At 52.1% G+C, this 27,337-nt stretch overlaps 2 protein-coding genes across 5 annotated transcripts; both read left to right on the plus strand.

The window, feature by feature from the left end:
• The first annotated feature begins 410 nt into the window (after positions 1-410).
• TREML2 (triggering receptor expressed on myeloid cells like 2) lies at positions 411-10,009 on the plus strand. Of its 3 annotated transcripts, XR_006885389.1 has the most exons (6): positions 411-556; positions 2,723-3,043; positions 6,323-6,722; positions 7,706-7,812; positions 8,144-8,329; positions 9,719-10,009. XR_006885389.1 is itself a non-coding variant. In XM_046640652.1 (5 exons), exons 1-5 carry the CDS (start codon positions 490-492, stop codon positions 8,236-8,238), a joined length of 990 nt encoding a protein of 329 aa, XP_046496608.1. In that variant the 5' UTR covers positions 411-489; the 3' UTR covers positions 8,239-9,498. The 3 variants fall into 3 exon arrangements, 2 of the variants coding, with proteins under 2 accessions (XP_046496608.1, XP_046496609.1); XM_046640652.1 differs by lacking the exon at positions 9,719-10,009 and having other exon boundaries at positions 8,144-9,498; XM_046640653.1 differs by lacking the exons at positions 8,144-8,329; positions 9,719-10,009 and having other exon boundaries at positions 7,030-7,800.
• A 2,126-nt stretch (positions 10,010-12,135) lies between these two features.
• On the plus strand, positions 12,136-22,208 carry LOC124226182 (CMRF35-like molecule 6). Of its 2 annotated transcripts, XR_006885225.1 has the most exons (7): positions 12,136-12,435; positions 12,684-13,007; positions 14,376-14,451; positions 15,832-15,944; positions 17,482-17,591; positions 18,470-18,827; positions 19,019-22,208. XR_006885225.1 is itself a non-coding variant. In XM_046639075.1 (6 exons), the coding sequence occupies exons 1-6, from the start codon at positions 12,378-12,380 to the stop codon at positions 18,713-18,715; spliced, it is 927 nt and encodes a 308-aa protein (XP_046495031.1). In that variant the 5' UTR covers positions 12,136-12,377; the 3' UTR covers positions 18,716-22,208. The 2 variants fall into 2 exon arrangements, 1 of the variants encoding a protein (XP_046495031.1); XM_046639075.1 differs by having other exon boundaries at positions 18,470-22,208.
• The last annotated feature ends 5,129 nt before the right edge of the window (positions 22,209-27,337 follow it).

Below are 27,337 nucleotides of genomic sequence, written 5' to 3' on the forward strand. Positions count from 1 at the left end.
CCCCCCCCAGCCCCATTGCCCCTACCCCCGGTTCTCTGGACCCAGAGGATTCCAAGGAGGTCTGTACCTGAGGTTCTAGAAACTTCACACCAGCCCCCTAGAATCCTCCACCTCAGACTAGGAGGCACCCCTATTGGACCAGTTTCCGGGAAGGAATCAGGAGAGGGTGGGGAGTCTTCTGACCCTGAGAGCCCTCCCCTGGCTGGGGGGCCCCAGACTGGGTGGAGCAGCCACACCTGCCTGAAGTTTCGAGGAAGAGGGCGGAAACGGCAGCCAGCACCGCCCTCTCGTAGCCTCTGCGGGCCCTGCGGTCTGCTGGTCACAGCGTGTTCCACAACTTCCTCACTTCCCTAAATGGGCAACTTCACTTTCAGAACCCAGGTCCTTCCCCGGCAGACCCAAGTGGCACGTCCTGCATAGGCCCCAGGGGACTGTAACCTTGGATCCCTGGGCTGTCCCGGCCCCCTGCTGGGCTTGTGACTGTCCCCAATGGATGGAGCCATGGCTCCCGCGTTCCTGCTGCTGCTGCTGCTGTGGCTCCCGGGCTGTGTCTCAGGTGAGAGGCGGGTTGTGCTGGCTCAGTGGGCAGGGAATGGCCTTTCCCTGGCCCTCCCTTCCTGCTTTTCCTTGCCCAATGATTTTAATGTTTCGTGGGGTTGGGGGTGGGGGAGAGGTTGGGGCTGACCTAGTACCTCCTTATCAGAGACCAGTGAGAAGTTCCATCTTAATATCTGGCCCCAGGCAAAGCTAATTTAGGCTCGCAAACTAAGATAAAGCTCTGGACCCTCTCCACGAGGGCCCTTTTATCTGCTAGGCTTCCTCAGGACCTCTGGCCGGGGACACTCCATCTCCTCACACAAAGAGCCCCTCAGCCTCTGTCAGGAAAGCCCTGTTGGGTTCTTACGGGAATCATTGCACCATGTGTGTGCACTTTGAACTTGCCACCCCTGTCCTGAAGGCCTCTCCCACCCCACAGCTGCTGAAGCTCCTTGAGGGGGCCTCACCCAATCCTGCCTCCCCCCACTGCCATGGCAACCAAGTTCCCACTTCCTGTTCAGCGTCGGGCACCGCTTGTGAGAGGGGTGGAAGGTGGGCACAAAGGAACATGGGACCTGGAGACCGTTTCCAAGGTCGCCCCACCCATGCATCTCCCCTGACCACAGAGAGGCCCCTCCCTCTGCCAGGGCAGAAGAGTGTCTCCTGTGCTGAGCAATCCCGGGGCCCCCCAGAAGTCCCACTGGCCAGATAATTGAGTTGGATCATTCTGTTTAGTTTGCATGGGACACAGTGACGCTCAGAGAGGGTGTTACCTTACTCTGAGCCTCGATGATGGTGGCAGCTGGGTTGGCAACTGAGGCAGACGTCTTGGGTGCCGGGCCCTTGGCTATCGGAGCTCTGGGTTCCACTGGAGAAATCTAGAGCTCCCTGCATTTGGGGAGCAGAAGTATGCATTGAGCAAGTACTACAGTCACGGCACTGTCCTGGGGCAGAGATCTCACAGCCAACCTGAGACAGTTAGGGAAACAGAGATGCTAAGTGATCTGCTCACATGGTTCATCAGTGGTAGAGCCAGACTTTCCATCCATGTTTATTTAGACTCCAAAATGTGTGCCCTCTACTCTGTGCTACTGGGGAGAAACGTGTGTGTGCGTTTGCAGAAGGCTCTGGGGTATTGGAGGAGTAAGTGCTGGGCTTGTGTGGGCAGAGGGGTGGGGGACCCCACAGCACCTTTCTCCCTCTCCTTGTCCCGAGTCACCCCCTCCAGTCCTATTTCTCCTCTCTCTCCATCACACCGTGGGTGATGAAGTCCATGGACCCCATCTTCCTCCCAGACAGAGTGCGACGCATTGCAGGCGGACAGTGAACCGCTGGAGAATTCTTGGTTTGCACTCCATTGGGAGTTTACAGGCATGTTTGGGCAGAATTAATCTCTGGGTTTTATGTAACTGGAATATTTTTTTCTTTTTTTTCCAATTATTTTATTGAAATCATAAAGGCTTATAACTGTGTAATTTTGGGTGTACATCATTTGTCAATTTCTGTATAGCCTGCATCGTGCTCACCACCAGCAGTCTAATTTTTTTCCATTGAGGATATTTTAAAATTAAACATCACCTAGAATGAACTAAGACAACTTGCTGTTTAAAAGATGACTACAGTGCCTACTTGTGAAATAACTACCCTTAATTTTTGCAGATCCTGGATTTTCTTATCTCCCTAAGTTGTAGTGCTCTGGCATTTTGTGATGTAATGACCTGTGTTTGTGTCTGTGCATCTGTCTCATTGAGGGCAGGACCTGCGTCTTTCCCACAAGACCCTGAAGACAGGGCTTACCACTCTCCCATCAGACTAGAAAATACCGTGAAGAAAGGCCTGTGTCTGCTGGAGTTTCCTCCATTGGACTAGGTGCTCCCTGAGGGCGATGCCTGGGTCTCCACCATCAGGCTGGGAGTTCCCTGAGGGCCAGCCTTGTGTCTTCCTCATCCTGTTAGGACTCCCCAAGGACACAGGACTACTGTCTTCCCTGTCAGTCTGGAAACTCCTAGATGGCAGGGCTAATGTCTCCTCCAACAGACTGGGGAGCGCTCCTGCAGATGGGATGTTTCTCCCGCAATCTGAGTTCCACGACACCAGGGCAATAGCCACCTGCTCTCCCTTCACCAGGAGCTTTGAGTTTCCAGATGCCTCCTTGCTCCTCTCTCAACAAGTTGTGTCTCCCCAGGTGTCCCTGCCGAGGGCGTGTACTCCAAAGTGAGGCACCTGGAAGGGGAGACTCTGTCTGTACAGTGCTCCTATAAGAACCGCAAAAACCGCGTGGAGGGCAAGGTGTGGTGCAAAATCAGGAGGAAGAAGTGTGAGCCTGGCTTCCCCCGTGGCTGGGTGCAGGGGCCACGCTACTTGCTGCAGGACGATGTCCAGGCCAAGGTGGTCAACATCACCATGGTGGCCCTCAGGCGCCAGGACTCGGGCCGGTACTGGTGCATGCGCAATAGCTCCGGGACCCTCTACCCTCTGATGGGCTTTCAGCTGGAAGTGTCTCCAGGTGAGCAGGCCTGCCGGGGCACTGGGATGGGGTGGGGGGGTCCTCCCTGCCCTGCATGCCGCTAACGGCAGATATAATGAGAATAATAATTCATTAATATAGAATAATAACCCAATAATAAACCAGTAGTATGCTGGTGCACAGTAGGGTTTCCACACTTCTTATGCAGTCATCTTCATGGGCATTAGTGTCCCCATTTTACAGATGAAGAAAATGGGACCTAAGAAGCCCTATGTGGCTCTGATCTCGTCCAGGGACACAGAGCTAGCAAGTGGCAGAGACAAGATTCAAACTCAGGACTCTCTATGCTTTGTGTTAGTCAGTCATCTGTTTAAGATCTAGTCATTGAGCCCTGATCATGGGCCAGGCACTCTTCTCGGCTCTGAGGATACAGCGGTGAGCAAAACCACAGTCCTGCTGTATGGGAGACAACAGGTAGCAGACAAACAATTGCAGATAACAGTAAACGTTCATAAGAAAATAAAAGAATGCGATGAACTAGAGAGTAACTCAATGGTGGGGGAGGTGCTGGAGCACCGGGATCAGAGAAGACCTGCCTGAGCAGATGACATCAAGCAGGACCCTGTGTGGTGAGAGCTTTCTAGCTCTGTTGAAATGTGGGTGCTTCAAAGGGCATTCCATGTGGGGAGAACTGCACGTGCAAAGGCCCTGAGGTGAGAAGGAGCTGGGCCTGTATAAAGAAGGCCTGTGTGGCTGGTTCCTATTGAGTGTAGGGCCAAGTGATAGGAGACGAGGTCGGAGAGTCAAACAGCAGCTCTAAAGTCCATGATATGGAGTTTGAGTTTTAATCTGAGTACAATAGGAAGCTACTGGAAAGTTTAGAGGGGTGTTTTGCATCTTGTTGTAAAATTAAAATGGCTGCTGCATGGAGGATGGATTGTGGAAGGGTAAGAGCACGGACAGAGAGACCATTGCGGGCATCCTGGCTGGAGATGACAGTGTCTTGGAGTAGGATGTGAGCACTGGAGGTGGAGAGGCTCAAATCTATGTTGTTCAGACTTCCTGCCCACCCTGTACGGTTTGGAGGTAAGACAGGATTTGCTCATGAGGGAGGTGAGCAAAAGGGAGGAATCAAGGATGACTCCACGGTTTTCTATTTCATCAGCACGGTGGGTGATGGGGCCATCCATCGGGTGAGGTAACCCTGAAAGAGGAGCTGGTTGGGAGGAGAAAAATCAAGAGCTGTATTTTGTCACGTTAAGTTCAGGATGCCCCCTAGACCCCCAAGGGGAGCAATGAAGCAGGCAGTCGATGGATCAGCCTGGAGCTCGGGTGAGAGGTCAGAGCTGGGGATATATTTGAAAGTATCTCTGTAAAGATAGTTTAAAGTCTGGGACTAGACAAATCTATAGAGATAGAAAGTAGATTAGAGGTTGCTTAGGGCTGGTGGGAAGGAGAGGGGGATAGAGGGGTGATAGCTAATGGGTGAAGAGTTTCTCTTTGAGATGATGAAAATACTCTAAAATTGACTGTGCGGACAGTTGCCTGACTGTCTACTAAAAACCAGTGAATTAGACACTATAGACGGGTGTGTTATATGGAATGTGAATAATATCTCAATAAAGCGGTTAAACATGAAGGAGATATAAAAGCTCTCCCTGGAGTGTAGAAAAAGAAGAGAGGAGGGCCAAGGACCGAGCCCCAAGCTCCTCCGACGTTTGTAAGACAGGAAAGGAGCCAGCGAAAGAGCCTGAAAGAAGCAGCCGATGATTGTGAAGTTTACGATCCTCCCTTCCCTGTTCCCCTAACCCACCCGCGTCCCCCTCTCCTGCTGGGTCTGTCTGAACTCGGGCAACTGCTGTCTCTAAGATGTGGAGTCACTCCTTCCTCCCCCCTCCAGTTTTGGTTTGAGCCCCGGGAATTAGTGAAACCAGTTTATCAAAATCTTAATAGGTAGGGATACGAACAGGAGATGGTTTTATTTTTCTCTCATCATATCCACCCATTGTACCAGGTCAAATCTCACTGTCCGTCTCTTAACGATGATTTGGGAAGATGCCAACTTTGCAGACATTTTCAGCTATTGGGAAATAAAACATCCTCAGCCCAATTAAAAACTCAAATCTTCTAGCAATGTAGGCTCTTCCATTGCCCCTTGAAGACCAGGTTTTAGGGTCCACGGCACCTGAAGCGGGGAACGGGGGGTGGCTGCTGCCTAACTTCCCCTTTCATCTCGGGGGATGGGGAAGGGGGAAGGTCCCCTTGGTGGCCTCCTCCTGGTCCTCCTGCTCCCAACCGCCTGTGGTATTGAGGCAGGACAGAAGGAGAAGAAAAGTGTGACTGACTGACCCTTGCCAGCGTTCTCTCTTTTGGACGTCACTCCTTTTCTGCCCAGCACTGTGAGAGCCACTATGAGGTGGGTGTCCAAATGCTGGCTCTCCCCAGGCACCCATGTGTGAGTTCTTTGAAGGGTCTTTGGGGGTCTCCCCACTGCTGAGCAGGACGGTGTGGAAGATCTGGCCGCAGGTCAGGCTCTTCCCTATCCCCACCCTCACCAATGCCACTTGTTCTGGGCCTTCCATGGTGACCATCTGGCCCTCAGGAACACATCCTTGCCATGCCCAGGCGTGGGATGCAGCAGCCCTCTCTCTCCCTCTTCCTGCTCCGATTGGCTTGTTCCCTGCTGAGAGAGACCCAGCACTGCCCCCTAGACTGAGACCTCACAATGCCCACGAGTCCCTCCTCTTCCTCCATGCAAATGCCAGCCTTCCAGAAAACGGGATGGTAAAGGGCTGAGTTGATGGACAAGGGTATCAGGGCTGGTTTGGGTGTCTCGTGTAAGCCCCCAGGGAAGGGTCTGACTCTGCCGCTTGCAGTGGTCTTTGGAATTTGGGCCTCTGACGTTTCGTTGTCCTCATCTCCAGATCCCAGCTGCCGATCATGGAGCAACTGGAAAAGTCCCTGTTCAACATCATATTAGAGAAATCTCTTTGACCCACAGGAATGAGGAGGGTGTGGCAGTGAGAGATGGGGAGAGGCAGGGGAGTGTCCTCTGGGCCCAGGTGGCTGACGGGGGAAGCTAAAGAAACTGTGAAGATCTCTTCCTTCTTTACTGTGCCTACTTCTCTCTGACATCATCTTCTGAACAAACACACATGTGGTCCCTCAGCAGAGCAGAATCCTAGGTCCAAGGTCAAGGATGGGAGATGAGGACAGGCCCTACCCCAGCATCCAGACAAGTGTGTGGGCTGCCAAGATCTGCTCCCAGCACCAAAGCCCCCAGTTCAGTCTAATGTTCCTCCCTGTCTGGTCCCTCAGCATCCACACCCAAGAGAAACACTCCTCCTACACAGCTGGCCAACATCTTCCAGAGTGGAATTGTTGTGACAACAGGCCAAGCCCCCACCTCAGGCTCTGACGCCCCTCTCACCACCAGTGTGACGGTGTTCACACCTGGACCCCTCACCTTGGCCAGACTCCTGCTCTCTGCTGCCTCAGGGACCATCAGACTGACCTCCATGACAGAACACAGCTTCATCAGCACCAGCCCTTCCACCACGGGGCCCCAGACAGTGACTGCATCTCCCAGGAATGCCACAGCTTCTTCTGACGGCCCAGCATCCACCTCCACCCAGGCTGGGCGCCTGCACGCCAGATTGCCCAGCACAAGAATGTGCCACACCAGCCAATCTCTCCTCAACAGACTATCCCCCATCAGGTACCTGTGGGTCCTGGGGTTGAATGCCATTTTACCAGATACGGCAACAGTTCTCGGTGCCTGAACACATCTCAAGGTGCCAATATCATAGCAGACCTTTCCCTTTGGCCTCCAGGAAGTCAGTCTGGCCTGTGGCTGAATGGGAGACCGGGAGCTGGGATGGAGATGTGACATAAAGGATGGCAATGGTGAATGAGGGCAGGGGATGGCTGGGCATACGAGTCTGTGGATGGAGACGAGAGGCGAGGGACTGGACTAGGATGTGGCTTGGGGGGTGAAAAGTGGGAATTTTTCACTTTTAATTTAGGTTTTTCCGGAAGGAGATTCTGAGACCAGGATTTGTGTCCTATTTGGAACACTGGGAAGAGCGTGGGGAAGGGAAGGCAGCCAATGGAGCACTCAGTCAAGCCGGCTGCCACTCCAGAGCTCAGTCCACTGGAGAAACTCAGCTCCAGTGTCAAACTCCCACCTGAAGGGCAAGGGAGCTGGGGTATTTATACACCCACTCCTGACGGTCATCAGTAGAGGGTGCGAATGACAAGAGAAAGTCCTCAGCCCCCTCCCCCCAAAATGGAAGTGCTGAGGACCAGTGTACATGGAAGTGACAGAGGTGAGGGGATACAGGCAGGGCCCCTACAGCATCTGTCACAGAGGACAAAGGCAGGAGGGCCATCCTCAGTCACTGTGAGGAGAGCAGGAATCTTGGTCTCCCATCACAAGTGGGGTCTCTTAGAGTCCTTGTCCTCAGCGATAATGCAGGAGAGGCGCTAGAGTGGAGAGATGCTCCCCTCTCCCTGGAGACTTCGGGCCGACCTCTGAACGTCTCTCTTCCTTCTCCTATGGCTGGGTCCCCAAGGAAGGGAGGCCATCAGGGTTTCCCTGGTCTGACTCCTGTCGCCTGGCATGCAGAAAGATGTGGGTCGGGGTGGGGGAACTTGGTGCTCACCTCCTCCCCGCTCTGTCCCATCTCCTCCTCTCCTCAGGCACCAGGATCCTTATCCCACTGTGCTCGTTGGGGTGCTGACGGTGCTCCCAGTGGCTGTGATGCTGATCGTGGTCTATGGGTTCTGGAAGAGGAGACACATAGGCAGTGAGTAGAGGGCGGCCGGAAGCCCTCCCGACCCCCCACCCCCACCCCCAGCCTCCCGCGGGCAGAGAACTGGGGGCGTGACATGCTTTCCAAAGCGCCCGACTGCACTCCGTCCCCAGGCGGTGTGTCCTTGCCTGTGTCCAGTCAGGACGACCGTGAGGCAGCCAGGCAAGGGAGGAGAGTGGCAGGCACAGCCTAACCCTCCGGGTTGACTTAGCAGGAGGTGGAGGGCGGAGCCAGAATAGGGGCTGGACCGGCCCGGGAGCGCGCGGGCGGCGCGGGGCGAGCCGGAGCACCGCCCCTCTCCATCTCTCGCTCCGCATCCTCACAGGCTACAGCGTGTGCGGCGATCCCGCAAGACCCTGGAGGTACCCACCTGGAAGACCGGATCCTCCGTGGAAGACTACTTGGTTTGAGGCCACCTAGCTGTGGAGCAGGGAGCTTCTCCCAGAGGGGCCCCAGGAGGCCAGAGGAGGAGTGAAGAGGGGGCCTGTCTGGATCGGAGCCAGGTTGGGGGGTAAGGACTTGGGCAGCGCTGGACTCAGGCCTTCCCAGAACCGGAGGCTGCGCTTCACCCCCTCAGCTCCCCGGGCTGCCAGGAGGGGCCCAGGGAGGAGGGCACCAGGGAGGAAGTCCCAGAGAAAGCCATGAGGGGACTCTGCTCAGGTCACAGGCCCCCTGGCTCCTGCTGGATGGCAGAGAAGCCCAGTGGTGCCGATACAGACGAAGAACGTCAGCACCCGTCGGCCTCGGAAGCCCTACTGTAGAGCTGAGGGGAGGGCAGGGGTGGACGCTGCCTTCTCCCCACCTGGGACCCTGTGTCCTCAGCTTCCCTCAAGCTTCCCTATGCGCTTGGAGAAGAAAGGGTCCCAGAGGCAGCCTATGTCCCAACGGCTGCGCCCTGGAGAAGAAGGAACAGTGATTAAGAGCTGGGGGTCCACAAAGGGGTCGGCAGCAGGAGACCCCAGAGCTGTCCAAGCCCCCCAACCCCCGGGCCATGCATCCTCTGACGGGCCCCTGGATGTGCCCCGCCCTGACTGCGGCGGCTTGTCCCTCAAGTCCTGGGAGCCAGCAGGGCCCGCGCTCCCACTGCTGCCCCCTGCTGGCCGGCCCCTCCCGGGGCAGTTGTGAGCAGGCAGGCGAGAGCTGGTCTGCTGCAGGACCAGCCTGTGCAGAGGCTGAGCTCAGGGCTCTGTCCCCCAGATCCCCACCCAGGCTCCAGGTCTGAGCTCCCGGAGGGGACTGAGGGCCCTCCAGAGTCAGTCCCCAGGGGAGAGGCCACGGCTCAGAGACAGGGTAGATCCCCGCCCCCGGGACTCATTGTGCCCTGGGGAGAGAGGATCCACTTGTGACACAGCCAAGACAACTCAGAGCTGCCCACAGCCTGGAGGACTGCAGGGCCGGGAGGGGAGGGGGAGGATGGAGGCGAGGAGACTCAGCCAGGGACCCAGGGGCAGGAGGTGCCTGCTCCTGCCTCATCAGCTCGTGGCTCAGACTCAGCCTCTGAAGGCTGGAGAATATGGGCTGGATTTCTCCCCTGGAGGAAACTGTCCACCAGCCTGGAGCAACTGGAACATGCACCTGGGGAAATATATGACATTTTCACTCTTGGCCCTGGGACAGGGACAGGGCCCTCCCAGGTGGGAGAACAAAGGTGACAGTCAGAAGAGTGACACAGCTGGGGCCTCGGTGGGCCGCCAGCACGGCTACTCCAAGGTGGATGTGGGGAGAGAGGAAGGGGCAGGGGGTAATCCTGGGGGGCAGCAGGGAGGAGGCACCCATTCCCTATGTCCAGGAGAGGGCACTAGAGGGGAGACTCAGACTGAGGAACAGACCGACCTGGTGCCAGGGCGTGAGCACACACACACACACACACACAGCGACACCCATCTGTCTTCCCTATCAGGAGGGTGTGCCACGACCCTGGTGTGTAACTAGGAGGCCACTTAACTCACCTGGGGGAAAAAAGCTCCCGGAGAGCCCCCTCCACTGTGATGCCACAACTGCACCCCGACAGCTCTGCCTCTTCTGAGAGCAGGATGTCGGTTGGGAGAGCGCTGCAGAGGGCTCAGGACTGGGACCCCGTGATGCCGCCTGTCACTTGTGACCCTGTGCAAGTCACCACTGCTATTTGGTGTCATTTTTACTCTCTTGTGAAAAGGGAAACTAATTCCTACCTCTCAAGACTGTTTTCAGGATAAAACGAAATAATGTGAACCTTATACAACTAAGCAAACGCCTCATGGTTGTTGGTCCTCGAGTTCTTTTCCGGTTCTGATATTGTTGTCACATTCCACACTGAAGACCTTCAGACCCTATTTCTCTGTTTTGTCCTCGATTGGAAGTTGTTAGGGAGGGAGGAGGGGCACGTGGTCAGGCCCCAGGTGGTCAGGGCAGGACCCAGGCAGAGGCCTTCGGCTGCGCCCTGCTGTCAGGCCGGGTAGCTGTTAGGGACCAACCGTCCCTGTTTGCCCAGGAGGAGGGTTCCCGGAACCGGGGTAACCAGCACGAGCTGCTCAGCCATGGAGCCTGCGCCCATGTGACCTCCATGGCAGCAACACAGGGAGCCGAGAAGGAGGTTCAGACCCGGTACCCCGGCTCCCCAGCAACTATGGGCCTGGGTGGTGTCTTTGGACCTCCAGGCCTCCAGGACCTTTCGCCCCGAACTCCAGCCTCTCACTTAAGGGTGTTCTTACCCTTCTGCCTGGAGCTCCAGGAGGACCCAGATCCCCAGCAGATCCTGGCAGGGAGGTGCAGGGGTGGGGGTGGGGGGCATCAGACAGGCCACGGCGGGTGCTGCCTTTGGTGGGTGAGACAACAAAGCTTCCTGAGCAATAGGCTGAGACGACGGGACACACCTGTGAAGGCTTCCTGTCACGACCAAGAAAGGAACAAAGAAAGACAACCCAGCACCCACGGGATGTTTGCACTGAGGAGCCTGGCAGGCCGATCTGTCACCACAGCAGACACACGCTCCCAACTGTGAGGCCAGCCAGCGAGCCTTAGGTTCATAGTTCTCCCGAATGCCTGCAAAATGTGCTTTCCACTCTAGATCACACCCGGTCAGTGGACACCAGGCTGTGCTGCCCAGCTCCTCCTGCAGGACTCATGGACTGCTTGCCCCTGTCTTGGGAGCCGAGTGGAAGGCCTCCTCTGCCAGCCCTCCTTGGGGGCGGCTTCAGCTGCAGAGAGCAGCCTTGCCAAGGGCAGATCCTCTCCCAGGGCAGCCCACTGCCCTGACGCCCTGACCAATTGACACAGGGGTCTTAGACCCATCACCCACTGTCGCCCTGTGCAAGTCCAGAAGGGTATCCTGGTACAGAACACCTCGCCAGGTAGCCTAGCTTCCTGTTGGCCTGGGGCAGCCCCACTTCTTCTTTTGCTGTCCTGGGTCCCCGGGCACTTTAACCCTCTTATGCTGCGCTTCCTCTCACAGGCCGCAACACTGCATTTTACAGGGCTTTCCTTTGCTTTGTTGTTTTATCTATTAACTACAGACAGCCTGTGACAATTGTTTCTGCAGCGCATCTGATAACAATTATTTTTTAAAATGTGCTTGATTCGTGTGGTCTTTCAATAACTGTAACTATGGCCAGCCCTGGGGACACGGGGTGACCTGGGGGCGGAGGTGCCCCTTTCTCCTCCCCTCTCCTTCTGCACCTCTCTTCTCCTCCCCACCTCTGATGGTCATGCCCCCAGCTTGGCTCTCCCCCACCCTTGCCAGGGACCTTCCCTACACCTCCATTGCTGAAAAAGACTCTCCATCTCCTTTCTCCTCTAGTCTCTGTGGAATTTCCCAATTCCCAGGTAGCCCTGGGCAGGAGGTTTCTGACCACTGGGGACCAGTGGGGCTCTGGGCTCTGGTCATCTGGGGAGGAAGGAGTAGAATAGAGGAGAGTAAGAGTGAGGAGAAATAGTCCTTTTTTTTTTTTTTTTTTTTGATGAGGAAGACTGGCCCTGAGCTGTTGCCAATGTTCCTCTTTTTTTTCTTTTTTTCCACAAAGCTCCAGGACCTAGTTGCATATCCTAGCTGTAGGTCATTCTAGTTCTTCTATGTGGGATGATGCCACAGCATGGCTTGATGAGCGGTGTGTAGACCATGTGCAGGATCCGAACTGGCAAACCCCAGGCTGCCGAAGACAAGCTTGGGACCTTAACCACTCAGCTGTGGGGTGGCCCAGAAATAGTTCTTATTTCACCATAGTTTCCTCCTGGGCTTTCCCCACCCCAACCCCAGTGGGAGGGGGATGGCCTGACCAAGAGGAAGAGGTTGAAGAGAGCTGAGCAGTAGCTACAGAGTCCCCTAGAGTCTCAGTCCAGTCCCAGGCTGAGGTCTGTCCAGGCCCAGAGGTAGCATCTGCAGCTGGAGGGTCCAGCCTACAGGCCAAGACCTCCGCCTCCTCCCCAGGCACCCCACTGCCCCTCGGAGGCCTTTGCCTCCCTCAGCTCTTCTTCCCAGGCAGGCTGGGGTGGCTGCACCGAGTCCCTGGCTCTGGCTCCCTCTCCTTGGGGGCTTCCCTGCTCCCTTGCTTCCCTCCCCTCACCCCAGCTCAACAAGAGAGCCCATGGCCTGGGAGGCCACACACCTGCTGTCACCTGTCCTGCTGGTGCTCCTGGCCTCAGGTGAGGGGCAGGCGAGGTAGGCAGAGGGAGGGGAACAGGGCAGGAGGAGGGGGAGATGGCTAGGTGAGGTGGGCGTGGAGAGGGCCCTGTGGGGAAGGGCACAAGGCAGCTGGAGTTGTGGCCAGAGGCCGGTTTGAGGGCACCTTCTGAATGCAGACACACGGAGGGGGCTCCCGAGGATGGAGGCCCCATCTCATGGCTGTGCAGTGGCAGCTGGGGGGCTCCCTGACCTGAGGGTTTATTCTCAGGCTCCTGGGAACAGAAGCCAGAGATGCTGCATAAACTGGAGGGCGAGTCAATCACTGTGACATGCCAGTACCAGCTCCAGCAAGGTTGGAACAAGATGAAACACTGGTGTAAGGTAATAAGAGAATATACTTGTAATATAATCGTCAGCAATGCCAGGATCCAGAAAGGGGCTCGACACTCCCTCCAGGATTATCCCGGGTCTGGCTTCTTCTTCGTCACCATGACTGAACTCAGGGTGGAGGACTCAGGAATCTATTGGTGTGCAATCAGAGAATCTTACGGGATCTTTGTTCTAAGAGCCATCCATCTGGTGGTATCTCAGGGTGAGTTTTTCCCTTCTTATCTGTGCTTCTCAGACTTTCTGAATCACAAGGTGTTAGAGCTGGAAAGAATCCTAAAAATCATTTCCTTCAACCTTCTCATACCCGAAAACTGGGGCCTCTCGGGGTTCAGGGCAGAACCAGCTCCAGAGCTCAGACCTGCTGGCTTTCGGCTGTTGTTCCTTCCCCATCGCACACATTTCCTTGAACATTTCTGTTGCTGCTGACAGAACTCCTCCGCTGATTTGTGGTAGCCATAAAGTTTCCTCAGGCTTCAGTGAGACTGGCTTAATGGTCCATCCCAGACATCCCTACCCCTGACCGAACCCCCAACCTTCTCTCAAAGGGCTGGGCTCAAGATGGGTCATGAGTAACTGGATGGGGGTCAAGAAATGGGGACAGACAGGAGATGGCCAGCTAGTGAGGCAGACATGAGACTTCGGGGATGAGGCTGGGAGGTGTGGTGGCCAAGGGCTCAGAGGGTCTGTGGCCTCACCCTGGACCTGCCCCTAATAGTTGAGAGACCTTAAGTCTCAGAATGGGAAGTTTGGGGTTACCCCTCTCCCGACGGCCGCACGTATTCCTCCCGAAAACTTCAACATTGCCAAGTCCCCTGCGTTTCTCTATGACGGTCAGGGCTGGAACTGTGCCTTCCCGGCCCCTGGCCCTGCTGCCCAGCCTTCCCAGCCACTTGGTCAGCAGGGCACCTGGAGGATCCAGATCAGCTGCCCTGTCGTCCACCGCCCCACCTTGGCTCATTGCCCACTCTATGTAGGGCATGGGGCCAGGCTCTGAGAGGAGAATCAAAAACCTTGAGACCTCATGCTGTGCTGGAGGAGCCCACAGGCCAGCCAGGAGGACAGACACATCCATAAAGGACTGTGATGCAGGGTGGCAGGTGGCATAATGGAAGCATGTGGTATGGAGGCCAGTGAAGGGAGAGACCAGGTTGTTGGAGAAGGACAGAGGTTTGGACTCTCCTGGAGGACTTCCCAGAGGAGGTGACACCACATGGGCCTTGTTGGATGAGCAGGAATTTATCCAGGGGAGCAAGAAGGATTGGAAGGGAGGCATTAGAGATTGAAAGTGCATGACATGTTCAAAAATAATGAAAACAGAAGAGACTGCAGAATATATCCCATATACGAGTGACAGTGTGATACCTAATCGAAAGCCACATGCACTGTGGCACCTCCGCATGAAGGAAATCCAGCACGCCTCTGCGTGTGCAGGGCATACGGTGCTTCTCAGAGACCTCACCTGGTCCAGGGCCATGTGTGGGCTCCTCCTTCCCAGGGTTGGGGGCTAGAAGTGGGAAGCCCTGGCCTGGGGGCTAACAGACAGGAGTGCCCCCCTCCTTGTCTCTTACAGCTTCAACCCTGCCCACCCCCAGGAGCACCAGGAGGACCACAGCCTGGACCTCTGCCATCAGCCCTGTCCTTGACAGGTACTGTCACCCCCTCCCCTGTCCTCTCAGAGCCCCATCCCCTCCTGCCCTTTGCCGACTCTGCCAAATGCCTCCATCTACCACGTTCCCACGGGCACCCAGCCCTTAAAGGATGAATGGGAATCAGACAGCTGCTTCCGGCCACTTCACCTCTTTGAGCCTCTGTTCTCTCATCTGCAAAATGGGGCCAATAACATTCCCAGCTTACGTTAGGGTTTCTTACCTTTCACACTGCTGATATTTGGGGCCGAATACTTCTCTGTCGTGAGGGGCTGTCCTGTGACTGTAGGATATTTAGCTGCCTCTAAATAGCCTCTACCCATTAGAGAGCAGTAGCCCAAACCTCCCCAGACCGCCCCGTTGTGGCAACCGTAGAGATCTCCAGACATCACCAAGTTCGCCTTGGGGACACAACTTCCCCGGTTGGGCACCACTGCTTTCCAGGGTTGTTGCGAAGATTAAATGAAATTGAGGATTCGAAGGGCCCTGTACTAGGCACGTGCACAAGGCTGCTTCTTTTTCCTCTTCCTCTCTTCTAGCCCTCCTCTCTCAGTACGAGAAGGGGAGCTGTCCCAGGGCCACCGGGGTCCAGGGAAAGGGCGCACTGTGTAGTTGCTACAGCCCATGGCCTGATTTCCTCTACCCCTGTCTGAAGGTTTCCAGGCCCCCGCCCAGGACTGGCCTGATAGCTGTTTCTCTTCCTGCCTCTGGCTTCTCTCCACCCACCATCACTGTGGGTGTGAACCTTGGGCTCCTGCAAACCACAGTTCCCTCTTCCAGGCATGGCACCATAAACCAGGTGGTGCTGGCCAAGGGAGCTGAAAGGTGTCCTAGAGCCACTGCCTCACCCCCTTTGACCCTTGACACCCCAGGCATCTTCCCGGGGAGCCTGCTATGGTATAAGAAAGACTACCTTTGTGCTCTTCCTTTGACTTAAAATGGGACCTGTTAAAATTCAGTGATTATGTGGCAGAGCTGTTTGCCAGATGACACCGGCATTCTCTGCATTAAGTGCAGCTCAGAACAAAGGGCTGAGGGTAAGGGGCTCAGACCAAGGACAGCTAGGGAAGGATCAGGCAAAGTGAGCACAGATCCCACAACAGGGGCCCAGAAGGCCAGTAGAGGGACGGCAGTCAGAAAGGGGAAAGGAGCAGACTGGAGACACGGTCAACATTCCCATCTTACAGGGAAGGAAACAAGCCGGAGATCGAAGGACACAGTGACACTGCATGGCTTATGGGGCAGAGCTCTTGACCATGAGGCTGCCCTGCGGCCAGCTCAGCAGGAAAGTCTGTCCCCAGGACAGGCATGGGGACGGGGTGGTGTCACAGCAGAAGGTTGGCTCTGACCTTCCTCACCTGGCTGGTCCTTATTCCAAAGCCCCACAGATAACTGGGACGTCATCTCAGGCGTGGTGGTGGCTGTCCTGCTGCTGGTGCTCACCCTCTTCCTGATCCTGTACCTCAGGAAAGCCCGAGGAAGAGCCAGGAAAGGTAAACCCCCGCTGGCCAAGCAGACCAGCGAGTGCTTAGCCATGATAAAGCGCCCGCGAGCCATGGGGTCAAGGCTTATTGTGCCCATTTTTTTTACCAACAAGGAAACTGAGGCCGAGAGGTGACGTGGCCAAGATCCCCTGGGCTCTCCAATGGCTCCGCTCCTGCTTTGCCAGGGCGGCAGGGCCCACAGTGCTGAGGACGGGCCAATTCTCTTTTAGTCTGACTTTCGAGGTCAGCTTGCCGAAAGCCACTTCATCTCAGTGCCAATTTGCCCAAGACTGGTATTCTAGGACCCATTAGGGATCATCTATTTTACCATCTTTTTTAGGGGGGAGGGTGTGAGGAAGATTGGCTCTGAGCTAACATTTGTTGCCGATCTTCCTCTTTTTTTGCTTGAGGAAGATTAGCCCTGAGCCAACATCTGTGCCAGTCTCCCTTTATTTTTGTATGTGGGACGCGACCATGGCATGGCTGTTGAGTGGAGTAGGTCCACACCTGGGATCCAAACCCGCGAACCTGGGCCACCGAAGTAGGGCGTGTTGAAGTGTAACCACTATCCCCTGGGGCTAGCCCCTATTTTGCCATCTTTTCATAGTTATGGACTTTTTAACAACTTTATCTAAAGAACTTTCAGGTTACCAGTATTGTTTTTTAATTGTTGCTATCATTTTAACATTTTGTCTTCCTAAAAGCAGTTGGAAGACTTTTTAATCTTCTAAGTTTTAAGTTTCTAGCATTAATCACATGTAAAATCTACAGCATTTTGCACAAGATTTCTCAGATTAGTGCCTTTTGGTGATTCCTGCCTCGTTTCTGTTGGTCAGTCTGTCCAGCACGTAAGTGCTGGGTGTCTACTAACCACATAACCCAGGGATGTGTCTGTTGACAGCAAGATTGGAATGTGGGAGTGGGCGGGTCAGAGTTATACTGGACCTCATGGATTTTAATTTTTCAAGCTATAAAAATACTAAAGTAGTAGTGGATTGTGAAACTTTATATATTTTTCAAACCACATAAAGTCGATTTAGTGGGTCACAATAGTATTTTTATAAAACAAAATTCAAAATTATTTGCACATTGGAAGGATAAGTATTTTTTTCATTGAACTTTTATTTTAGGAGTGTTTGTATGTGTGTGTGAGAGAGAGAGTGAGTGTGTGTGTTTGTATATGTGGTAATAAGATAAAATGTTTTTCATTGTGGTTCCTGGTCCAAAAATTTTGAAAGACGTTATATATAACTTCCCCAGCACATAGATTATACTTCACCTTGATGTTTAAATTTGGAACTTTCAGCGACCTGGAATTGATTGAGTTTACCGGTCTTAGACACATTAGCTTCAGGCAGTCAATGTGATTGCTCCCTGCATTCCTGGACACTCCTCTGTACTTTCCGCTTGGGATGTCCCCCGGCACCATGGCAGGTCTTGACCAAGCCCCTGCCCGTCCCCATTAGGGATCTCCAGCCACCCCGTATTTCCATGGGAGGTGGGTAGGGAGAGGTCCCTCCCCCAACCTTGACTGTTTTCCTCGCAGGTGAGGATGAATCCCACCACAACTATGACAACATTTCAGCCCAGGAGGCAGAGTGTCCTGTGCGTAGCAAGGACCCGTCACCAGGACAGAGGGAATCTCAGCTTTCCAGGGTAACTTGGTTGTCATCGTTGTTTTTATTTGACTTCCTGGCTTGTGTTTGCTCATAGTTTCTGTTTCCCCTGAACCTGGACTCACTCCTGACTCCTCACGCCCCTGCTGCCTCACTGCCTGCGTCCTTTCCCTTATTTCCCAATTCAAATCATGTAGACAGAAAGAGAACTGACTGACTCAGCTTTTGACCATCACTCCCACGAGTTACAGCTTTTCACGTGGGCCCATCTCGTGGGTCATTAGCCAGCTGATGGCTCGGCTGCCATTGGTCCAACGAGCTGCATGGAAGTCTTGCGTGATAAAAGACATGGCTCCCGAGGGTGCTTTCTCATTGGGGGCTGGAGACTGGGCTGTTTCCCTTGGGTAGGTCTGTCTTATTAAGGGGCTGAGACTCTTGAGATCACAGAATTGCAGGATTGGGAGGATCTAAAGTCGTCTGGTCCAACCCTCTGTATGGCTGGAATCGACTCTACGAATGACATCTCTACCAAGAGCTCTTCCAGCTCAACGCTACTCAAACTTGAGCGTGCACAAAAATCCCCCGGAGAGCTTGTTAAAATAGAATTTCCTGGGCCCCACTCCAGAGACCTTGCTTTAATAGATCTGGGGCGGAGCCTGAGACTGTGCATTTTCAACAACCTTCTGGGTGAGCTGCTGGTCCATGGGCCACACTCTAAATAGCCTTCCTTATTCTCAAGCATGCTCAGTGATGGCACCCTTGCTGACTTCTGCCATTCCCAGAGACTCTGCAGGATCCATATCCTGTCCCACACCTTAACCCTGTCCTTGCCCTCTACTCAGCTCTGGGACCCAGGGGGCCACTGACCACTCCCAGCTGTGATCCATACAATGAACACCTGTCTTCTTTGCTTCCCAGGGCTCCAATCAGCGGATGGGCTCCAGCGAGGACACCGGGACGATCTGCTATGCCTCACTTATCCACCTGAACCACCTCGGCCTTGAGGACTCCATCTATGTCAATACCGCCCCCAATCCGAAGCCCACGCCTGACCCCCTTCTGGCTGTGGAATATGCCAGCATCGCTAGAAACAGACCCCAGCCCTCCGAGTCCGCAGCCCTGGAGGGGGAACAGGACCTGAAGGCAGAATTCACTGGGCAGTGAGCACCTATCAAATGCCTGTGAGGCACAGGGCTGCTCGACCAGCAATGGGGTGACTTTAGTGTGGCACAGACGGTCCCAAACCTGCAAGAGGTCACCCCTTCCTGTAAAGGAGGTGAGGAAGGGGGAGCAAAGGAAGGAAAGTCCTGGTCACCCCAGAGGGGAGAAGCTTTAAGTGTGAGGGCTTCAAGGGGCAGGCTGTGGGGACAACAAATGGGGTTTAGGGACACCTCCCCACTCGCCTCCCCCGGGTCTGGGACCCAGTGCCTCGCCTCCCTCTCCGACACTCACTTCCTTCCTGACCAGGGGCTACGAAATCCTGACAGATTGTGCAAGTTCCTCTACTGGTGGCTGTCTCTGCGAGAGTCCCCTCCCTTAACTGTCCTCTCAGGGCCTCTAAGCCAAGCTGGAAGGTTCCGTCTCTCCCAGCCCAGATCCCCCTCTCCTTCCTGGCCTCCCAATTCTAAATAATCCTCACTAAAGACCCTGCCAGGACACAGGCAGTGCCCGCCACTCAGGGGTCACCCCTCATCCTGGGCCTTGCCGGGCTCTCACAGGGGAGCTTCCTTCCCTTTGGCTCCCACATGGCTCCATCAGAACTGACTTGGGCTCCTCTGCCTCCCCGGAAACTATCCTCCACTCTGCTAACTGTGTCTCGGTCCAGCAGAGGAGGCTGCGGGACACCTCCTGCCTGGCTGAAGCATAATTTCACAGGGCCCTTCTGGAGACAGAAGGTAATGTGTGCCCCCAAGGAGCGACTCTGAACTCTGGGAACTCCAGGCCACGTGGGCAGGAGGCTTGTGTCCTGCCCCATCGTGGGCAAGGTTCCTTGGAATTGTGGATTCATCGTTTCTCAAGGGAGTGACATTATGGGTCATCGCATCCAACTGCCAATGGCATGTGAGAACCCCTCTGTGAAACCCCGGTGAGTCATGAAGTCTCTGCTACAACTGAAGGACAGGGGTCTCACCACCTCCTGCTCGGGCAGCTCGTTTGTGAATGTTTTTGTCAGACGGACCTTGCTTCCCCTCAGTGACAATGAGACATCAGCCTTGCCCACAGATGGGACCTGAGGGTCAAGTTGCATCATGGCCAGAAAGAGAGTGAGGAGTTGGAGAGAAGGGTGGATGGTTTGGGGTCTGGCAGGCTTGTGTGCAAGGATGAGGTCTTCCTCTGGGAAGAAAGTGGCAGGAAGTGCCTGTCACTTGTGACATCTCTGCTGCCATCATCCACCTCCCAGGTTCCTAGTGTTGAGGATTTGGTTCTGTCCCGTCTGTAGCTCCATGGGGACACAACTGATGGGTGCAGACCTGCAGGACCAGACACTGGGGTGGAGGGAGGCGAGGAGCAGGGAGGGAGCAGGATGCTCTGAGCATCATCCTGGCTCCTCAGGGGTCTGTCCCAGCCTTCCTGCCTGAGTCCTTCTCCTTCCAGAGGCTGGGCAATTGCTGCACCCTGACCTCCCACCCAACTCGGTCTTGCTCTGAGAAGGTCATTGGCACTGACCTGTGCCCTCCTTTGACCTCTGGTTCTTCATAGTTCCAGGCATCTGACAGCACCTCCACTCTCGGTCTATATTTTAGCCTACCTGCCCACTGGGCAAGCCCGTCTTTATCATGTTCCCCCCAACTTGGACTTCCTGCCTGCATTGCTCTGGCTGCAGTACCAGGAGACATCCCAGGGGTCAGCTTCCTCGTGAACTGTTAAAACCCAAAGGATTTACTCAGCCTAGAGCTCCTGGGGTTATTTTCATTAGACAAGTACTTATGGGTGCCTCCTGACTGCCAGGCACTGCTCAGAGTTGGGGATCAGAGGTTAACAGAGTAAGCCAGCATTGATGGAGTGCTTCTTCTGGGCCGCATTCCTCTACATGCATTAATGGCTCAAACATCCCTCTAAGTTAAGTACTTGCCTCCATTTTATAGATGGAGAAATTGAGGCATAGAGAGATTAGGTGATTTCCCAAAGTCACACAGCTAGTAGATGGTGGATCCTAGACCCTGAAGTGTTAACCACAATGATTCTTGGTCCCCGTTACTGTGAGGATCTCGTTGTTGTGTGTGTGTGTGCACATGTGTGCATGTGTTGGATAGATGTATGAAAACCAATGACAGTACAAAGCAATATGGCTACAGCTAGAGGAATGCTCATGGTGCTAGGAGAGAATGGGCGGGATGCACGACCTTTTCTGATAGAAGCCCCAGGAGCCACGAGAGGATAGTAAGAGTGCAGCTGACTCGGCTAGGGAGTCCAAGGGAAGAGTTTCCCAGTTAACTGGGGGCCCCAGATAAGAGGACTTGAGCTCCTCCTGCCCGCCCTGGCCCAGGGAGAGGGCTGCCCCTTCGGCCGCCAGCAGAGGCCTGGAGGCACCTTCCAGAGCTGTGGCCTCAGGGATGTACACCTTCCCCTCATCTCAGCACTGAGGCAGCCATGGCAACCAAGCCACCCCAAGACGCGGGCCCCACAGGAGGGGGTGCTTCTCCTTGGCCTTTGGACGCCAGCAGGCTTTGGCCCCATTGAATATGCCTGAGCTCCCCACCCTTTGGGCACCATCCTTCTCCCTGAGGGCTGCCCACCCAGCACAACATGGGGCCTGCCTTCGCTTTGCCCCTCACGCTCTTAATGCACATGACGCTGTAGGTAAAGATTTTATCCATCGACTCGCCTATTTTATCTTTTGATTGTTGTTTTAAGCCACTAAGTTTGTGGATAGTTTTTCATGCGGCAATAAACAATCAAAACAAATAGCCAAGACAAATTTGAAGTTCAAAGCCATGGGGAAAGGGGATGACTTACCTGACCAGAACCCAAGCCTCACTGTGAGGTTCTAACATCCTGGAATAGAAAGTCCGCCAGGGCCACTGAACCAAGAGGCGAGGAACAGACCCGTGTACAGAGGGAAACTTGGTATTTGCCAGGGCAGGCACTGGAGTCTCGGGGAAGAAGAGAATGTGTCATGGCACAAATGTCTACCCACACGGGGAAAAAGAAAATTAGATTCCTACCTCTGTCTTACGCGAAAATAAATTCCAGGTGGATTATAAACCTAGATGTCAATAACCAAACAATAAAATGTTTAGACAAAAACATAAGAGTTTTTATGACTTTAAGATACAGGAAGATTTCTGCAGCCAGACGTCATAAGCACCAATCAGAAAGGGGAAACGTGACATTTGACTGTATTAAGATGGAAACTTCAAGACAAAGGACGACACCAGAAATTAAGTGGAAGAATGAGCCACAGACAGGCAGATGGCATTTGTAATGCACGGGACTGATAAAGGATTAGTAGCCAGAATTTAAAAATCAATAAAAAAGGATAAGCCATTTTTAATTGGCAAATTATAGGTTAAAAAAAAATCCCACACAGGGAAGTTGAAAGACACTAATGTTCAACGTCATTAGCCATCAAAGGAATTCAGATCTCAACTAGATACATTTATACTCAGTGTATCAGTAGGGAGCTTCAAATATGTCTGTAATGTTTTATTTTTTAAAAAACCCAAACATGTATACATATATATATATATATATATATATAACTCCTCTAGGGCCTCAGAGCCCGCCGCTGGACTGTCTCCCTCTGGGCAGCAAATAAGAGAAGAGAGAACACTGAAGGTTGCACAGGCAGCTTTAAGGGCCAGGCCTGGGAGGAGCAAACTTCATTTCTTCCAGAACCCAGTCACTTGGCTGCTTCTCATGCAAGAGAGGCTGGATGAGACAGCCTGGCTGTGCTCTCAGAGAGAAATAGTTTGATGAACAACTATCTAGTCCCTTCCAAGAATCAAGACATGTGAAATAAGAGTTCTTAATGCTGTAAAGACATTCCATGCACATGAATTGAAAGAATAAACATAGTTAAAATGTCCATAATACCTAAAGCAATCTACAGATTCAATGCAATCCCAATCAGTATCCCAATGACATTCTTTACAGAAATAGAACAAAGAATCCTAAAATTCATATGGGGCAACAAAAGACCCCGAATTGCTAAAACAATCATGGGAAAAAAGAACAAAGCTGCAGGCATCACAATCCCTGACTTGAAAATATACTACAAAGCTATAGTAATCAAAACAGCATGGTACTGGTACAAAAACAGGTGCAGAGATCAATGGAACAAAATGGAAAGCCCTGAAATAAAACCACACATCTATGGACAGCTAATCTTCGACAAAGGAGCTGAGGGCCTACAATGGAGGAAAGAAAGTCTTTTCAATAAACGGTGCTGGGAAAACTGGACAGCCACATGTGAAAGAATGAATATTGACCTTTCTTTTTCACCATTCACAATAATAAATTCAAAATGGATCAAGCACCTAAAGGTAAGACCTGAAACCATAAGGCTTCTAGAAGAAAATATAGGCAGTACACTATTTGACATTAGTATTAAAAGGACATTTTCGGATACCATGTCTTCTCAGACAAGGGAAACAATAGAAAGAATAAACAAATGGGACTTCATCAGACTAAAGAGCTTCTTCAAGGCAAGGGAAAACAGGATTGAAGCAAAGAAACAACTCACTAATTAGGAAAAAATATCTGCAAGTAATATATGCGACAAAAGGTTACTCTCCATAATATATAAAGAACTCACACAACTCAACAACAAAAAACCAAACAACCTGATCAAAAAGTGGGCAGGAGACATGAACAGACATTTCTCCAAAGAAGATATACGGATGGCCAATAGGCACATGAAAAGATGTTCATCATCACTGATCATCAGGGAAATGCAAATCAAAACTATACTAAGATATCACCTTACACCCATTAGAATGGCAAAAATAACCAACACAAAAAGCCACAAATGTTGGATAGGTTGTGGAGAAGAAGAAACCCTCATACACTGCTGGTGGGAATGCAAACTGGTGCAGCCACTATGGAAAACAGTATGGAGATTTCTCAAAAAATTAAAAATAGAAATACCATACGACCCAGCCATCCCACTACTGGGTATCTATCCAAAGAACTTGAAATCAGCAATTGCAAAAGTCCCAGGCACCCCTATGTTCATCGCAGCATTATTCACAATAGCCAAGACATGGAAGCAATCTAAGTGCCCATCAACTGATGATTGGATAAAGAAGATATGGTATATATATACAATGGAATACCACTCAGCCATAAAAAAAGAATAAAATCATCCCATTCACAACAACATGGATGGGCCTTGAGGGTATTATGTTAAGTGAAATAAGCCAGATAGAGAAGGACAATCTCTGTATGACTCCACTCATGTGTGGAAGTTAAACATGTAGACAAAGAGGACAGATTAGTGGCTTCCAGGGAAGGGGGGTAGGGGGTGGGCACAGAGGGTGAAGCGGTGCACCTACAACACGACTGACAAACAATAATGTACAACTGAAAGTTCACAAGGTTGTAAACTATCATAATCTCAATAAAAATTAAAAATAAAAAGTTCTTACTGCAAATTCTAAGTCTTGGGGCAACTTCCCTAGGGTTCAGAAGTTTGGCCTGTCTTCTCTTTGCTAACTGCTACCACCTCTTCTCCTGCCTGAGCTTCTTTCTCTCCGGAATCCTTGCTGGATTTCTGAGAACAAGTCCCTCCTTCCACCTCCTGCAGCTGACACATGTGTAACCAGCATACAAGCTGGACATCTTGATGTTTCTGTCTTTTAAGGAGTTTCGTTAGAGGAAATCCAGGCTGACACCAAAAGAAGGTCATCAAAATCATCTGAAACTTTCCTGTGTCCCTCAGGGAGACACACAAGAGCACATTTTCAAAGTCCGCATTTATCTGGCTGGCAATACCTGGCAGCTACCTTCTCACTCACATCCCCCAACCACATCTCTCCTTGAGCCAGTCTTCCTGGCTCGTTAGTCCTTTGTCACCCACCAGTGGTCATTAGAGTCTGCCCTGAAGAAGCCATGTCCCCTCAGCCAAAAACTTAGGAAGTACGGATCCTCCACATCCCTCTGGTCCCTGATGTTTCAGGTCTTGTCTTTTAGGAGTCGAGATATTCGAGGTTGTGGGGATGGTTTGGAGATACGGGGCAGGAGGTACTAAAGGTGGCTTCTTTAGACCGTAGCCTTGGAGCACAAAGGGAGAGGACCGCAGGCTGGAACTTACTACAGCTAGTGACGTATTGAGATCTGCTTCCGAAGGCTCCACAAAACATTAATGTTTTAAGAGATGTTGGTGAGTGTCACGTGAAAATAATCCATGCTAGTAATGTATTTTCTCCATATATTTTAATATAAGGAAAGGTAAGTTGTGCTTGACACAATTTGCAAGAGTCGGTTCTTAGAAACTCTCAATCTCCATTAATAGGAGGCTGATTAAATAAATCATGCTATACTCACACCAAAGAATATTATGTAGACATTACAAAAAGCGAAGTGAAACTCTGTTTGATATGGAAAGATGTTCTGGGGATGCAGTAAATGAAAGAATGCAGCCCACAAAATAATGCACCCAGCATGAGCTCATTTGCATTTGTGTCCCTATGTGTGACCAGAGGAAAAAGACTAGATGAACATACACCAGCGTATTACTAGCGATGATCTCTGGGGCATGGATTAGAGGAGTAAAGGAAAATTCCGCTCCATAAAATTGTTAAGGACTGGCTCTGGAGCAGACCACTCAGATCTCAAGCTAACTTCCGCCTTGTACTAGCTGTGTGATCCTGGGCAGGATATTAATTTTTCTGGATCTCAGTTGCCTGGAAAAATATTGCCTACTTCCTAGGTGATGATGTAACATGCATAAAGTATTTAAAACAATCCTAGCACAAAGTAAGTTCTCAATAAATGCCAGTGTGTGCTAAGTGGTGGAATTATAGACAACATGCACCTTTCTAGAATGAACTTTTACATCTTTGTCACATAAAAATTAATTACATATTTGTCACAAAAAATACAGTTTTTAAAAGATTTAGGAATTGCTGAACACATTTTCTATAGTTTTCTTGGAATAGACCTAATCTCTCTTTTAGCTGTGCCCCGCCTCAGTGTGGCAGGTGATCCTGGGGGAAATTGCCTGTGGCTTGAAGGTACAGTGTTTCAACTGCACAAGAAGAATTTACCAAGTAGCTGTTGGTATCATTGAGGTACGTCATCTACTTAACAAGCACTGCTAATCTTGAGTCTTACCATTTCAATTTTAGGTCTTTAAAAACTATCTCATTTTTCTAAATTACGTTTTATAGATTCTGCTTAAAAGTTTTGGGGAAATTGATTAAATTTTGCAGCAACAGATTTGTCTTTAGGACTATTTTGCTTTCTGCTCTAATTCAAGCACAAATGATAACTCCAGAGCCCTTGCTGATGTCTCAGGAACCTAGAGTAATTTTTTTTTTTTGAGGAAGATTAGCCCTGAGCTAACTGCTGCCAATCTTCCTCTTTTTGCTGAGGAAGACTGGCCCTGAGCTAACATCCATGTCCATCTTCCTCCACTTTATACGTGGGATGCCTACCACAGCATGGTGAGCCTAGCGGTGTCATATCCGCACCCGGGATCTGAACCAGCGAACCCGGGGCCGCCGAGAAGCGGAATGTGCGAACTCAAACACTGCCCCACCAGGCCAGCCTCTAGAGTAATTTTAAAAGGGTTTCATGGCCAGATGATGTTAAGACGCATATTGGTTTTGGGATTTATTTCCTTGTCGATCCTCAATTGCCCAGTGTGCTCTGGGTATAGAGGAAAGGACCTGTGACCTCGCTCAGGCCAGGGCATTACAGGGAAACAGTGCCACCATGTGGCGTCCACTCAGTGCTGGGGGTGGTAATCAGTCCGTCCCTGGAGGAACTGTTTTCTTCCTCTTAAGAAAGGCTGCAATTCTCTAATAATCCTCTTTCATTTCTAGAGCTTATGCTTCTGGCCATAGCAAGACCAATCTTCAGTTGGCAGATCTCTGTGGTCAAAGCCTGGGCCCCCATCTCCACTCTGAGGGGCATCCTGACTTGTCAACTCACGCTCAGACCGGAACCCAAATGTGCTTTTCTGGCCTTCACTCCTTAAACCTAGGATATTGACCTTCCAGAATCCAGGAGCTACAGATTTACAATATCAACATCACTTCCTCGTCCAAAATCAAAGAGGCAGTGCCTCTTTTGTTTATTGTGCCTTCCCAGTACCTAGCAGGGTGACTGGCACATGGCAGGTGCTTAGAAAATATTTGTGGAATAAGCGAATGTGCCCCTGGGAAGAGTGCTCCAGGCTCTTCCCTTCCTCCTCTAAGCATGAAAGGAATGCTAAGACAGAGCGGGTATTTGTAGGGCAAATTCCCTTCCAGGAACAGATGGCACACACACAAAAGGGTTCAATTGCTGATCATTTTAACAGGGTTCTGTACAGAGGGGTGGGTAAGGATAAGGGAACCAGCCAGGGGTGGTGATGTATCCAAACACAGGGAGCTGTTAACATTCCCAGGCTGAAAGAACAGAGAGAATTGTGTTACTGGAGCCACGTGAGAGCTGGTGGCGTGGAAGAGGGCTCTGTGGCCACAGAGGAAAGCAGCCACTGTCCGAACCACCGCAGTGGGGGAGGGAGTAGGAGACTTCTCCTACCCCCTTACTTCTCCTAGCCTCCCAACTCCGGCCAACATCTCCCTTTGACTAGACCCAGCAGTAAGCCAGTGGGCTGGGAGCCTGAACGGTGGA

The sequence above is a fragment of the Equus quagga genome, chromosome 15 (assembly GCF_021613505.1).
Source record: "Equus quagga isolate Etosha38 chromosome 15, UCLA_HA_Equagga_1.0, whole genome shotgun sequence".
Lineage (NCBI taxonomy): Eukaryota > Metazoa > Chordata > Mammalia > Perissodactyla > Equidae > Equus > Equus quagga.

Coding starts and splice junctions, on each gene's coding strand:
- LOC124226182 (XM_046639075.1), top strand. CDS start 12,378: ATGGCCTGGGAGGCCACACACCTGCTGTCACCTGTCCTGCTGGTGCTC. Junction 15,945..17,481: donor CCGAGGAAGAGCCAGGAAAG/GTAAACCCCCGC, acceptor TTTTCCTCGCAG/GTGAGGATGAATCCCACCAC. Junction 17,592..18,469: donor GGGAATCTCAGCTTTCCAGG/GTAACTTGGTTG, acceptor TTTGCTTCCCAG/GGCTCCAATCAGCGGATGGG.
- TREML2 (XM_046640652.1), top strand. CDS start 490: ATGGATGGAGCCATGGCTCCCGCGTTCCTGCTGCTGCTGCTGCTGTGG. Junction 557..2,722: donor GCTCCCGGGCTGTGTCTCAG/GTGAGAGGCGGG, acceptor GTGTCTCCCCAG/GTGTCCCTGCCGAGGGCGTG. Junction 6,723..7,705: donor AACAGACTATCCCCCATCAG/GTACCTGTGGGT, acceptor TCCTCTCCTCAG/GCACCAGGATCCTTATCCCA.